Source organism: Parasteatoda tepidariorum, chromosome 3 (genome assembly GCF_043381705.1).
Source record: "Parasteatoda tepidariorum isolate YZ-2023 chromosome 3, CAS_Ptep_4.0, whole genome shotgun sequence".
Lineage (NCBI taxonomy): Eukaryota > Metazoa > Arthropoda > Arachnida > Araneae > Theridiidae > Parasteatoda > Parasteatoda tepidariorum.
In genome coordinates, this window is record NC_092206.1 from 31,728,686 (window position 1) to 31,743,016 (window position 14,331).

The 14,331-nt window shown below is 30.5% G+C and overlaps 1 protein-coding gene across 3 annotated transcripts in view; it reads right to left on the reverse strand.

The window, feature by feature from the left end:
• Window positions 1–10,999: 10,999 nt before the first annotated feature.
• LOC107442083 (filamin-A) overlaps window positions 11,000–14,331 on the reverse strand; it is a 59,088-nt gene continuing 55,756 nt past the window's right edge. For all 3 annotated transcript variants that reach the window (XM_043042859.2, XM_071178476.1, XM_043042860.2), the window contains exons 14-15: window positions 13,731–13,928; window positions 11,000–12,846 (exon numbers count right to left, since the gene is read on the reverse strand). In XM_043042859.2, the coding sequence (XP_042898793.1) occupies window positions 12,659–12,846; window positions 13,731–13,928 (386 nt within the window). In that variant the 3' untranslated portion in view covers window positions 11,000–12,658. The remainder of the gene's footprint in view (window positions 12,847–13,730; window positions 13,929–14,331) is intronic.

The window sequence follows — 14,331 nt, forward strand, 5'->3', positions numbered from 1 at the left end:
AAAGTTGAAGTTGTAGTGCATGTTGTGCAAGTTAAAGTTAAATTATCTAAAAATCACGAGTTGAGACGAAAAATTGATTATGCGTTAAAAGTTACGGTTGAGAAACACAACAAACACGCGGAGATGAAAGATGCCGACGACCAGTGGAATTCTCAGAAAAAAAAGGGTGGAAACTTCTCGAAATAAAGGGGCTCTTTTAAGGAGCTGGTAAGGAATTTTAGGGGGAGAATGTCCAAAATGCGCTACCGCTTAAGGGGCTAAAGAAAGATGATGAAATAAAAGAATGTATTACAAAATTAAAAGAATTAGTATTATTATTAAAAAAAACAGGATATTTATAAATTAGGCTGTGACCTAATGTCACAATTTTTATCAGAAATTAAATTTATAATTGATTTTCTGAATTCTATATTTCAATATTCTGAAATAAAAAACGCGAATTTGTAAATAAAATTTTTTTATTTCAGAAACAATTTTTTTCTTTTTTTAAATCAGCAGTGGGGACAAGTGAGGGAATGACATATTGGTATATTTAAATTACCTAAAATAAATAAAAAGTGATAATTTTATTTTTATTCTTTTGTTAGCTTGCATTCTGAGGAAACTTTCCCTGAATTTTTTTTTTCGTAAGTTGTAAAACAAACAAAATATACTGGGAACATGAAAATGACTGTTTTTGTGAGAATGACCCATATATATGTGTGTGTATACAAACAATGCTCACAAAAGGACACAAGTTATCCCTTTTTTATTCAGAGTCTCAACAGATGTTGTTCAAGGCATGCTGAGTGAGATGTGAGAGGACTTTAAAAAAAGAAATTGAATTGGCACTTTTTTCACTTTAAAGTACAAAATATCTAGTTTTAAAAAAATAATAAGAGTTTTAGGAAATTAACGTTAATGGAGAAAAAATATGTAATTAAAATAGGTGGAAAAAAATCAAATCAAAGGAATATTCAGAGATGATTGTGCTCCGGAAATCCAAAGTCCAGAAGTTTACAGAAATCATCTATCACATTTTGTATAAAAATTCTTGTATATTTTATTTAGAATATTAGAACTAGAATTTAATACTTGGCAACTCTTTCATTTGTCAATATTTTTTCTGGTAGAATAATAAATGTGATTAGAGATAAAAGTAAACTAAATACATAATTATAAATTTAAATTATGCTGCATATAATATATATAGAATTTCACGTTGTGAAAATATCAATGATTTAAAATTATAAAGACATTAATTTTTTGAAATGCGTCATTAATGATATTACTCAGGAAATTTTCAGGATTTTTTAATTGGGCTCACAATCACCCCTGAATATTAGAGTTATTGTGAATCGACTGTGTAAGACAAAAATTAAACATTGACTAAATTCAACTATTCAGAAAAATGAGATTTTTTTGTATGTATCCATGACAAATTATTTGCCAAGTTCTGTGAAAAAAAACATCACAGGAGGCCATAGTCATCTCACAATATAAATATTTTTTTTGAATTTTAAATGCATTGAGAAGGTCCCCAAGAGTTAAAAGTAAGTTTTAATATACTAATTTCAGAGAATATTTAATAACTAATCAAATGATTCAAACATTTGGGAAGTTGCAGTGACCAATACAAAATTGCCCCATACATATGAATTATTAAACTTCAAGCATGGACCAATAAATATATTTTAACCTAGTCCATCAATACCTCTAAAACTATCCATTCAATTCTATTTTATTTTATAAACAAAATCGACTCAAATAGCACATTGCATAACTCAGCAGTGGTCCATGAAACTAAATTTTATGAAATGATGAGCGAGTTTCTTTTATGGGACTAAAATTTTCAATGAGTGTCAAGTCGGCCACCAGCAGCAGGGAAGTGCTTACTTTTAGTGGCCCTGAGCAAAACATAAAATCATTTTATCAGAGTTTATTAAAATCGTGTTTTATTTTAAAATATATATATTGAGCATTGGATTTTTTTTATGTCGATCAGTTTTTAAAAAAAAATTCTTTTCTCGTTTCACGAACAAAACTCCAATAAAATGTATAAATAATGCTTAATATTATTTGACAACAATATTGCAACTAAAATTTTTCTAATAATAAAAAGGTTAATATTATTTAATTATGACAAACTAATCACTGAATAAGTGAAGTCAGTTACTTTTTTCTATCTAACTCAAAACCTTAATGAATAGTNCATTTTATCAGAGTTTATTAAAATCGTGTTTTATTTTAAAATATATATATTGAGCATTGGATTTTTTTTATGTCAATCAGTTTTTTAAAAAACTCCAATAAAATGTATAAATAATGCTTAATATTATTTGACAGCAATATTGCAACTAAAATTTTTCTAATAATAAAAAGGTTAATATTATATTTAATTATGACAAAGTAATCACTGAATAAGTGAAGTCAGTTACTTTTTTCTATCTAACTCAAAACCTTAATGAATTGTTAAGACAGAATCAATTGGTCAAATTAAAAGTAGATTAATTTAGATCAGAAAACATTTTTAAATTAAATTATTCTTCGCAGAACAAGTCTTTATTCATTCTTTAATTGCAAGTATCTATTAATTACGTATTTAATAAGATTTAAAATTACTTGTATTAAAATAAATATGCATCAAATTAAATGAGTCTGATAGTAAACTAGCAAATTATTTTGCATACAATGAGCACATAAAAATATGAAAATGATATGAAAAGAATAATGAAATATTTTCATTTAAATATTACATTCTTATCTACATTTAAGTTCTTGAACAGAAAAAAAAAACCTTATTTTGTTTTTTAATTACTTTAACCCATTCCTCATTGTAAGAATAAAACATTTATTATCAATAAGATTTGATATCAGTGATTTACTATCACAACTTTAAGTATATGTATATTAGATAATGCAGTATGGTAAAAATAATAATTTCTTCATAAATCTATGATTTAAAAAAATAGTGAATCATATAAATCAATCATTTTTTAAGTAAAATGTTTTTTTTTTATCATGCTGACCCTGCTTTTTAATTTTTCTTGACTTTCATCAGTTCTCAGAGATCACTCTACACACTTATAAACAGGAAATTGAAGTTTTTAATATAATTAATTTTTTTGACATCTAAGTTGAATTCATGTCATTATTTTAAAAATTACACTCCTGATCTAAAGCAGTGTTTCCCAAACTTAGGACTTCGGTGTACCCTTTCTAAATTTTTCGTAACGTTACGTACCACTAATTAAAAAATTTATGCATTTTTATCTATAAAAAAATTGCTCATAAGTGAAAAATCACAACTGATTGCTGACACCACTAATTATTAACTGGTAACTGCAAAAAATAGCCAATAGAAAAATACGTAATCGTAAATTTTCATGGCTAGCTTTGCTTTTAAATAAAAAATTTTGAAATTTTCCTTTCTTGTAAGATATTTCGCATAAGAACGCGTACCCCCGCTAAACAGTTCTCGTACCCCTGGGGGTACGAGTACCGCACTTTGGGAAACACTGATCTAAAGGATCATTGACTGACACATTTGTAAATATAAATTAAAATAATTCATATGAATAGTATATTCTAGGACTAGGAAAAATAGATTCAAGATTTAGCAAATGTAAAGAAAAAATTATAATATTGCTTACAAATATGGATAAGTTAATTATTATGCAGTTTTTCTAGCTTTTTGAGGAAGTGAAATTGTCTATAAAAACAGAAATAAACTAAAAGTTGATAGATTATTCTAATTAGAAATAAGTGCCAAAGATGAAAGGCAGGCATTAGTCATCATTGATCCCAATTTCAAATCTTTTACCAATTTCACTTTTGATACCCATAGTAATTGGAAGGACTGTAAGAAAAATTGTTAAAGCAATCACAAAATTTGGCATAGAATCAGTAAAATTGTTTTTGTACTGTAAAGATGTTTGTTTCACTATAGTATTCACTGTCCTTCTTGGAACTAGAAACCTTGATTAATTGACAGTAACTAGATAGCAAGATGAGTAAAGATGACAGTGTCGTCTTTACAACCTTTAGTGGAAAGGTCTGTTAACATTTTTACACATGCCACAATAACTGGCTATAAGATAAATAACCTTTTCTACTAGAAAAAAAAAGAACCAGGTAGTTTATAAAGATGATCTTATGTGTCGTAATAAAGTAACAGAATCGACAAAACCACTTGATAAAGCATTACAATAATTGCAACAAAAAAAAATTATATGATGAAATTAGCATGAATAAAATGCATAAATAAGTAATTATTTTTAAATACATGATTTAAAATTTGCATGTTGTAATGAAAATGGAATTTTAAAAACTACAAGATAATGCCTAAAAAAAGCTGCCAAAAAAATAATTGATAAATAGCTTGGTTTATGATGAAATTAGCAAAAACAAAGCACTGATCAATTAAATGTGCGATTTATAACTCACAAGTGATTCTCAAAACAACATGGAAATTGGTAGTTATAAATGCCAAAAATAACAATCGAAATGTCACTGGGAGCTATGATAAAATCGGTAAAAATAAAAGGTGTCAAAAAGTAATTGCTCAGATTCGCGTATCATAATTTTATATTAAAAATGGTACTTACGTATTAACACAACCAGGCCAAAATTCGCATAAATCGCCAAATTTGGCGTAAGTAGAAAAAATAGAAATCAATTTTTTTTTATAAAACAAAGTATTTTATAAACAAAATTATAAGCATATATTTTAATAACCTTTTAGATTACATATTATTTCGACATCACATAGTGCATTATTTCTCATAACAAATACAGTTTTTTATATTATTTTGTTTTAAAATATAAAATAGCAATTAAACCCTTCTGGTTTCGAATTTGAATAAGTTGCAGAATTATTTTTTCGGTGGAAATCTTTTGGCTATTGCTTTTAGCACTGATTGAAAACCGTATCCCTGTAACAATTCAACAACATCTTTCTCACTCGCAGGCAGATCCCAAATACCCATAGTTAAAGTATTTCACGGCATTTAATCTAACCAGTAAGCAAAATAATTTGTTTACGAAAAACCATGTATAACACGTAGGGTTGCTGTAAGTAGGGTCGCCAAATTTGGCAATTTATGCGAATTTCGGCCTGGTTGCATTAATATGTAAGTACCTTAAAAATAGTGGGTTATTAAAAACTAGGCTGAATTTTGTAGCAATAACAGTTGAAAACGCTATCGGGAAATGCTTCAAAATGTGATGACTCAAATGAGCAATTCAAAATTGTAAAAAGTTGTTTTATTATTTAACGAAAAAAAGAAAAAAAAAACTTTTGGAAGTTTTAGCGGTTGTGCACCTCTGTCTTAAAAATTCCATTCATTAATTTATCTATAAAAATTATTATTAAATAAAATATTGTACATTAAGATTACTTTAATAAATGTATTGTTAAAATATTTTTTTTTATACCCATTCATTTTAATAACTCAGTGCCTGCCGTTTATTAAAAATTACATTAGCTTGATTTGATTTGATGCAGCGGCTGATTTCTATGATATTGGATACAAATGCAACACCTAGGGTACAATAGTTTATTTCAGAATTCACAGAATTTTCTATTCAAAGTTGTTTGAGAGTTCGTAAAAGTTTTTGTAACTTTTAATATTACAATAAGTGCTAAAAATAAAGGTGAATATATTTCAAATTTATCCTTCATATATACTATGTTAAGACACGCCTTCACATTTGTATTTCAAATATCGGATTCTTTTTAATGATGCAATGTAAATATTAGTTTTCAAAAACCCAGCTAAAACGCTTTGTACAACTAAGTAAAGAACTAATAAGTCTCTAGGTGAATAATAATAATAGATTAAAGCAAATATTCTACCAATTAAGACATACCTATTAAAAATAATTTACGATGGAATAATTACGAATGGAATATGGACGAAAAATTAAAACGCATCAGTTGCTATTTGTCTGCTCTTGTTTATTTTGCTTTGGTTTTGATGTCAGTTGATTGATTGATTAAAAGATAAGGAACGTTAATATGCCTATTTCTGTTCAACAAAATTCTCATGAATTCAGCATTTATATTTTCAACTGAGCATTCTAGCTGTCTGCAGCCATCGTATCACCGAGAAAACTAACTGAAAACTTGATTGGACCGTTTCTATTAGAAAATATATTTTACCAATTAGGTTGTCCCGCAGTGAACTAATCGTTAAGGCACGGTTCCCAGCAGATCATCGAAGTCAAGCATCACTGGCTGCGGTCAGTGTGCGGGTGGGTGACCACTTGGATCAGTCTGCGTAGGAAGCGAGGGTGTGCGGTATTGGTCCTCGTTAAACTGTGCTACCGTAAAGTGCTCGACTTAGCGTACAGGTCGTCGGGCTACCGAAGCGGGGGTGCCATCCCCTCTGCAGAGGATCAAAATTGTGATGGCATGTCTTTGGATCATCCTCAGGGATGTTTCCCAGTCCGTCGCCAATAGCCCATTGTGCAGCTCTAGTGCGACGTAAATGAACAAACAAACAAATTACCAATTAGGTTCTCCTATTTCTTCAGCAGTGTTTAGTTAGGTTAGGTCCTGATGTGGACTGATCATGAAAGCACGGTTCAGAGTAGAGCACCGAAGTCAAGCATCATTGGCAGCGTTCAGTAAGTGGATGAGTGACCACTTTGATCAGCCAGCGTAGGGACAGAGGGTGCGAGGTATTAGTTTTCGTTACACTGTTCTGATGTAAAGTGCTCGACTTCGAGCGCAGGTTGTCGTGCTAGCAAAGCGGAGGAGCAAAATTGTGATGGCATGTCTTTGGGTCATCCTCGGGGTTGTTTCTCATTGCGTTGCTCTAGTGCGATGTAAAAAAATATCTGCCTACCTTGGTTAGGTTAGGTTAGTTATTATTTACGTCGCAGTAGATCTGCTCAATGGGCTATTGACGACGGTCTGGGAAACATGCCTGAGGATGATCCGGAGACATGTCATTGCAATTTTGATCCTCTCCAGAGAGGATGGCTCACCTGCTTTGGTAGCCCGACTGCTTGTGAGCGATAACTTTAGGCTACAACAGTTTAGGGAGGACCGATACCGTGCACTCTCGGTCCCTATGTAGGCTGATCCAAGTAGTCATCCACCCACTGAGCTCAGCCAGAGTATCTTGACTTCGGTGTTCTATAGGGAACCATGTCTTTACGATCAATCCCCTGCGTAACCAGGAGAGCGTGGAATTGCGCGTATACTATTCATGGAAAATGATAACGTAAGAGACCCCACTCCCTGCATTCGGTTCATATTTTTCCAAATGACATTGAGCGACCATACCTTTTTTCTTGAAAAAAAATCACATATCAGGTACTTTTTTTCTTTCGCCGATGATCAAAGATGCAGTACCAGCATGCGGTTTGCTTTGTGACTCGAATTTTAGGGCCTGCTCCAAATTTCTTCTACTTCTAAGAAGTCCACAACGTTCGAATACGTCTTCTTTGGACAGATTCTTTCCCATGTCTATACCAAACTCTTCCTCTCCTCATTTTCTCATTTGTATGGGAATGTACTACGATATTTCCCCCTTCTTTAGCGTTATTTGTATTTAATTCTCAAAAATATTCCCTAAAATTCCCATGACACTTTCTTCAAGAACTATGTTAAATGCAGTTTTGAGATTTATATAGTATTCTAACTTAAGAGTTTTTTTTAATCTATTCGAAAGTCTAGACAGAAACTAACGTATTTTCTTCTCCTATGGCTGTCCACACGCTAAAAGTGAAAGCATATGAATTATTGCAGTAGATAGAGAGTTCTGCTTTGCCCACTTATGGATAGTTGGCCGTGTAAAGCGAAGCGAAGAGGAAGCTGGGGTTAAAATTCATCATGAGATTTCCGTCATTACTGCATCTAATAGATTTTTATGCCTAAGCTTGGAAAAACTCACCCTCTAGTATTATTATTGGTATTCGAAATGGGATACAAGGGGCAAAGAGCAGAATTCTTTATCTATGGCAACACTTAGCATGCTTTCGCCATTCACCTCGTGAAGAGCCATAGGTGAAGGAAACATGTTAGTTTCTGTCTTGATTTTCAAGTAGATTAAAATTTTTAATTTAATATATTTAACTTAAGAAACTATATGGAACTGAAAACTACATTGAACATAGTTCTAAAAAAAGCATCGACGAAATTAAAAAAAATATTTTTGACAAGTAAATACGCAAAATATTAAGAAAGGGAAAAATATCGTAATGCATTCCTGTACAACTGAGAAGAGGAAGATAGAGAAGGGAGAGGTTAAAGACATAGAACCGGACATCTCTCCAGAAAACTCTTATGAATGGTGAAACTAAGCCGAAATTTAAACAGAAATCACAGTAATAAAACTTCGTAGAATATTAAGCCTGTTCATAAACCACCTTGTAAGTATAACATGCAGATACTTGGGAAGGGGTGAAGTTTTTTTTTAATTTCTTTCTGTTTTAGGAAGCTTGTTATTGTTTACATTCAGCCAACCATCCATAGCACACTTCGATTACCACTCGTCTAAAAGTTAACGGAAGTTAATCTTTTAACTGTTGCTTTTTCGATTCATGCAATTCATAATTTTCACCTGATGTCATTTTTCTGTATTTAATAATTTTATCAATAAGGGCATCAGCGTACTCAAAAAACTAAATTACTGGTAGCGACATTTCAGAAAAGTCATTTGAAAATTCATCTCTTTTCCTTTTTAATAAAATCATTTCTGTTAGAGATTCCTTGAGAGGTATCTCTGTTCCAAGAATATAAATTTGGAAAGGTAAAGCAGTTAGTTTTCAGATATTCTTATCAAAATTTTATTACCAGTTTTTTTTTAGTTTCTTGAGGAAGCTGCTCAACTTATTTATCAATGTTTTAAATGGATGGTATTTTCTACACTGGGGAGGAGCACTACAGGCTCTTTACTGCCCATAATTGCGGGTTACTTTTTCCGGTGTATTTTGATGTCATTTGGCTTACAATGTTTTCATTGTACTTTGAGACTCTCTTGAGTAGTATTTTTTGTACACATAGTATTTGTTACCTAATTTATTATTTGAGTTTATGATGAGTTCTAAATCTGAAACTCGAAGTGGCTCTTGTTGTGTAGCTTAACATTTGAAGAAATTTTTTTTTATAACACTTATAAACTTGTTAACAATATACCAACTTCGAAATTTAAACCTAAATGATAATTTGTAAAATGAAGCTCGAACAATATGCTAACTCGAACAATATGCTAACTCAAACTTCGCAGCTCGAACAATATGCTAACACTAAGGTATGATGATGCACGGCTTGCAACAAGAACAAACAGTAAAAAAGTAAAAAGAGGCCAAATCAGAACTGTCAAAAAAGAGTTTTTTCTTAATCTTGCAACCATGTTATCTTTTTTAAGAATATATCTATAAATAACTAAAATAAATGTTCATTTCAAACTCACCAAAATGACTTAATATCATTAATATCTAATGGAATATTGACGATCGAAATGTGCTATAGGTGGAGTGGAGCAGAACTCTCTACCTATGACAACACTTTACATGCTTTCCCCATTAGCGTGATGAGAGTCATAGGAGAAGGAAGGACGTTATTTTCTACTTTGATTTTCAAATAGATTAAAAACTTTTAAGTTACGAAACTATATGGATCTGAAAACTACATTTAGCATAATTCTTAAGAAAAGAGTCGCGGAAATTTTGAAAAAATATTTTTGCCAATTAAATTCAAAAAAATTAAGAAAGGGGAAAATATCGTTGAACATTCCTATACAACTGATGAAAGGAGAAGGGGGAAGGAGGAGGAGGATCAATACATGGAACCGGTCATCTCACCAGATGGCGTATTCGAGCATCGCGATTGCAAATAGCCGATTTGAGTTCAGAAATTACATAAATTTATATCTTTTATTAAAAATAAAATTATCTGTTTGAAAATATCGTCACGCAGAATAAGCAGTTGCAAACTTTCTAACCTGAAATTGAGCTGGTCAAGAGCTCGAGATTGCTATTGTTTACATTGATATTGAAAACACCCCGTTCATATTTCGTTTAGAAAATTAATCGATCGTAATACTCGAATTTGCCATCAGGTGAAAAGACCGATTCCGTGTCTTAACCCTCCTTCTTTCCCTCTCTTAGCTATATAAGAGAATCTTCTACGATATTTTCCTCTTCCATAATATTTTTTATATTTAAATGTTAATAAATGCTAAAATATTTTCTAAAATTTCTACGGCGTTTTTTCTTAGAACTATGTTTAATACAGTTTACAGTTCAACATAGTTTCCTAAGTTAAAAGTTTCTAATATATTTGAAAATCAAGGCAGAAACTAACGTGCTTCCTTCTCCTATGACTATCCACGCGCTAATGGTGAAAAGATGCGAAATGTTGCCATAGGCAGAGAGTTCTACTCTGAGCCACCTGTAGCCTATTTTAATCGCCAATAAAAAAGGTATAATATTAAAGAATAATAAAATACATTTCATTATTTTTACGAACATGGAGATCATTCCTAATGAATGTGTTTTGACACTTTTTTTAAAAAATGCACCAATCAAATTCTCAATTTCTAGATATATGTTATATAATTTTTTTAATATTTTGATGAAGGAAAGAGAATCTCCACTCAAACGATAAAAACCGATTAAGCTTTTCAATTGGTTTTCGAACGGCATCGTCAGATCAGTTTGGAGTGGGCTGCAAAAGTCCCATGTCAGTGAAATTACCCATTCTCATTGTCTGAGAGAAAATAACGAGTGCGATTTTGGAACATGGGAGCGCGAAACTGGTCCGTAAGTGATCCCGTGTTGTAAGTATCAGAGCCACTTTACTATATACCTAGATACTACATTTATAACTGTAACAGCAACCCTTTGAAAGTAAAAGGGTGAATGTGGAATTAATTAAAAAATAAAGTAAGTAAGAGTTTGTAGTATTCGTATTCAAAAATATGAAAGTACTGACTTTATGTTCGGTTAAACAGAATGAATAGCATGCATTTCAGAAGTAAAAGAACAACCAAAATAATGACAATCATTAAATATTTTAAAACATTTATTTCAAAATACAAATGATATTTTCTGTATGTTCCTATGTTTCAAAATAAATTATTGTGAGTTCATAACTTAATCACAAAAGTATTGTTGAATTTGATAAATATTACATATAGTTTCGGAAAATATAATATAATGTAAAAATGTTTTTTGCAGCGTTGCCGAACTGAAATATTAGAAATGTTCATAATTATTTTTCGAACATTTTGAAAAGGGGTTCTTTTGAAATGTTTCGATTGGAATGAAATAATTACAGGCACAACATAATTTTTAAAACACATGGAATTTAGATAATATTATGTGTGAGATTACTACTTACAGTGTGCATAAAACAAACCACGTTTTGAAGCAAGACTGTATATCAATGATATTTCAAGCAAATTTTTAAAATTTCATATTGTAGAAATGTCAACCTTTGTTATGGAAGAAATTGTTATAAAGTTTTGAGTTGATTAAATTATAAAATGAGAGGACGCATTCTTATTTTATAATCACAACGGAAAATTGTTTAGTATAATATCTAAGGAACGCTGTTATTTTTTATGTTTTTTTTTCTTTAAGGAAACAAATTAAAAGATAGCATCACAAACGGTTGAAAAAAGTTTTTTGAACATTATGTCTTGTTTAAAAAATAGTTTTTTTCACCTTTATTAAATAAATTGTGTAATATTTAATACTTCATAAGAATACAGACTTTTATAAGTTTTTATGCTTTAAGTTAAAACTGAATACTATTATGAAATAAATTTTGCTACTTAAAAAAAGAAAATGAATTTCAAAAATAGCTTTATTATTATTATTATTTTTAAATTGAGGTCAAATTGAAGAAAAAAAAGTTGCTGAGATTTGTTGACTGATATTAAATTATAGCACATTGAATATTATGATGAACTATTAAAATAGCAGTCAGGTATATAAAATAATACAAAAATTTTTTTTAAAATTGTATATTATTTAAATAATTTAAAAAAAAAAGTTAATTAGAATTTTTTTCTCCATGAATAATCTAAAAAGATTACGGATCTGAAATTACAAAGATTGAAAAAAAAATCTGCTAACAACACAATTTTAACAATTAGAAAAAATAATAAATAAACACATTTTGATGTTTCTTAATTAATACCATTTAAACTTTTCTTTACTAAAAAAAAGCTAAATACTGCAGGTACTGCAATATTTAGCTTCCGCGATTTAGCTTTGGCAAAAGATCTAGTATCATTTAAAGCTTCATTAACTTTTCCATGTCATTCTTTTAAAATCACTAACTGTTTATTTAGAGAAAGTAATTAGTTAATAGTATCAATATTTCTGACTAATTTAATATTCTATAAAATGTTTTTCAACAGGCACAGAACATAACTTTATAACATTGAGTTTAAGACACAAAAATATTGAAATCCAGACGTATAACCGCTTATTCAAACCATTATAAGACTCATATTGGTTGAAAAATAAAGCCGATTGGACTCAATTAAAAGTAAAGCATAGAGAATCCAATAACATTTTGCGTACAAGCGTGACTACTTGGTCAAAATTTATTATACTGGGAATAGGTAAGCTGCAGAGCTAAGGTAAGTCTTAGGATGGTTTGAAACCTTTGGTATGCTGGAAATTTTTTTTAAGGATGCTGTAAGTAAGGGATCTATGTGCAGTCTACTTTGAATGGGCTACCGGGGATATGATCAGTTCCGTATTTGACTATAAGAACGTGCTCTCCTCTATCTTTAATCATGTACGTGATGTTGTAAATATTTCGACCTGTGTGTTTCACATGAAGTTCATCACAAGGTCCTTTAGGTCCATACAAGGCTACAAAAAGAATATTTTGACCTGTGGAGAGAAAAATAATTTGGTTAATAAGGCACATTTAATCAAGATTTGCTCGCTATAAAACAATCACCATAATCTGGCACCTAGAATAATTTGGTTAGTGAAAAAAGTTAAAAATGTTAAGTTTAATTCATATTTTATTCTGATTTAAATAGAAATAATATAAAACTTCTTCTTGAGTACTACAGCCTTTTATAGGTTAAAGCTGCCTTTTCAAAAATTTTTCAAATTGACCGTTATTAAACTATGTAAGTGACAATAGGAAGGGAGGTGGTAGAACACTGAGATAATTTAGGTTCATAGGATTTGTGTTTACATAGCAACATCATGGACTTATTAAAGTTATTAAACTACGTAAGTGACAAAAAGGAGGGAGGTGGTAGAATGCTGCGATAATTTAGGTTCATAGGATTTGTGTTTATTTGGCAACATCATGGACTTATCAAAGTTATTAAACTATGTAAGTGACAAAAGGGAGGGAGGCGGTAGAACGCTGCGATAATTTAGGTTCATAGGATTTGTGTTTTCTTGGCAACATCATGGACTTATCAAAGTTATTAAACTATGTAAGTGACAAAAGGGAGGGGGGTGGTAGAACACTGAGATAATTTAGGTTCATAGGATTTGGTGCTTACATGGCAAGATCATGGGCTTATCAAAGTATGTGTTATATAAAAACATATGCCACATCATGTGTTAGGCTACTGTTAGACGGTGTTTAAACCTCCAAAAAATAACGCTAATATCAGGAATATGTTACTTGCAAGTGGATTCGTTCTTTTGACGTGGTATGTAAGATAATATTAGAAACCATTGTTTTTCAAAGTAATAATTAAAGTGTTGAAGTTAGTAGATTCAATAAATACGTTGTAATTAATATATACCTGCATCTTGGCAGTTGATCTGAAAGGAATTCATTTTATGGGTTATAGCTTTCTTGAGTCCTGGCCCTTTGCTGATAACTTTTGCGGGATCAGAGCGGAACCTTGGTAGGTGATCACCTTTATGCTTGGATTGTTTAGCAACAGTTTCTAAGACTACAGATGACGTTTCTTTAGTACCAGGTTCTGCAACTGCCGTTCCTGAAGAAGAAAGTTTATCAAATAAATTTATTTACTTCTTTTTTTAATGTTAAATATAATATTTATTACGATACAATGGTAAATTATGTAATTTTAACTGATACTTTTATGCAAAAAAATCGTTACAAAATTACAAATTTTGTGTTAGTGTTCTTTCTGCAGTGATATGAAAATACTCATATTTTTTAAGTGATAAGCGTACATTTAATTACTTAAACTATGTGACTAATCATATCGATTCAAACGTCAATAAAATGAAAACACTTAGCACTAGGCTATGTGATTTTTTACCGTTTAACCACGACACGTTTTTCTTTGTCTTTTATCGATTCCTTCAAAATGAATGAAAATTATGCCACGTAATCGTTATCGTTAATATATATATATATATATAACTACAAAT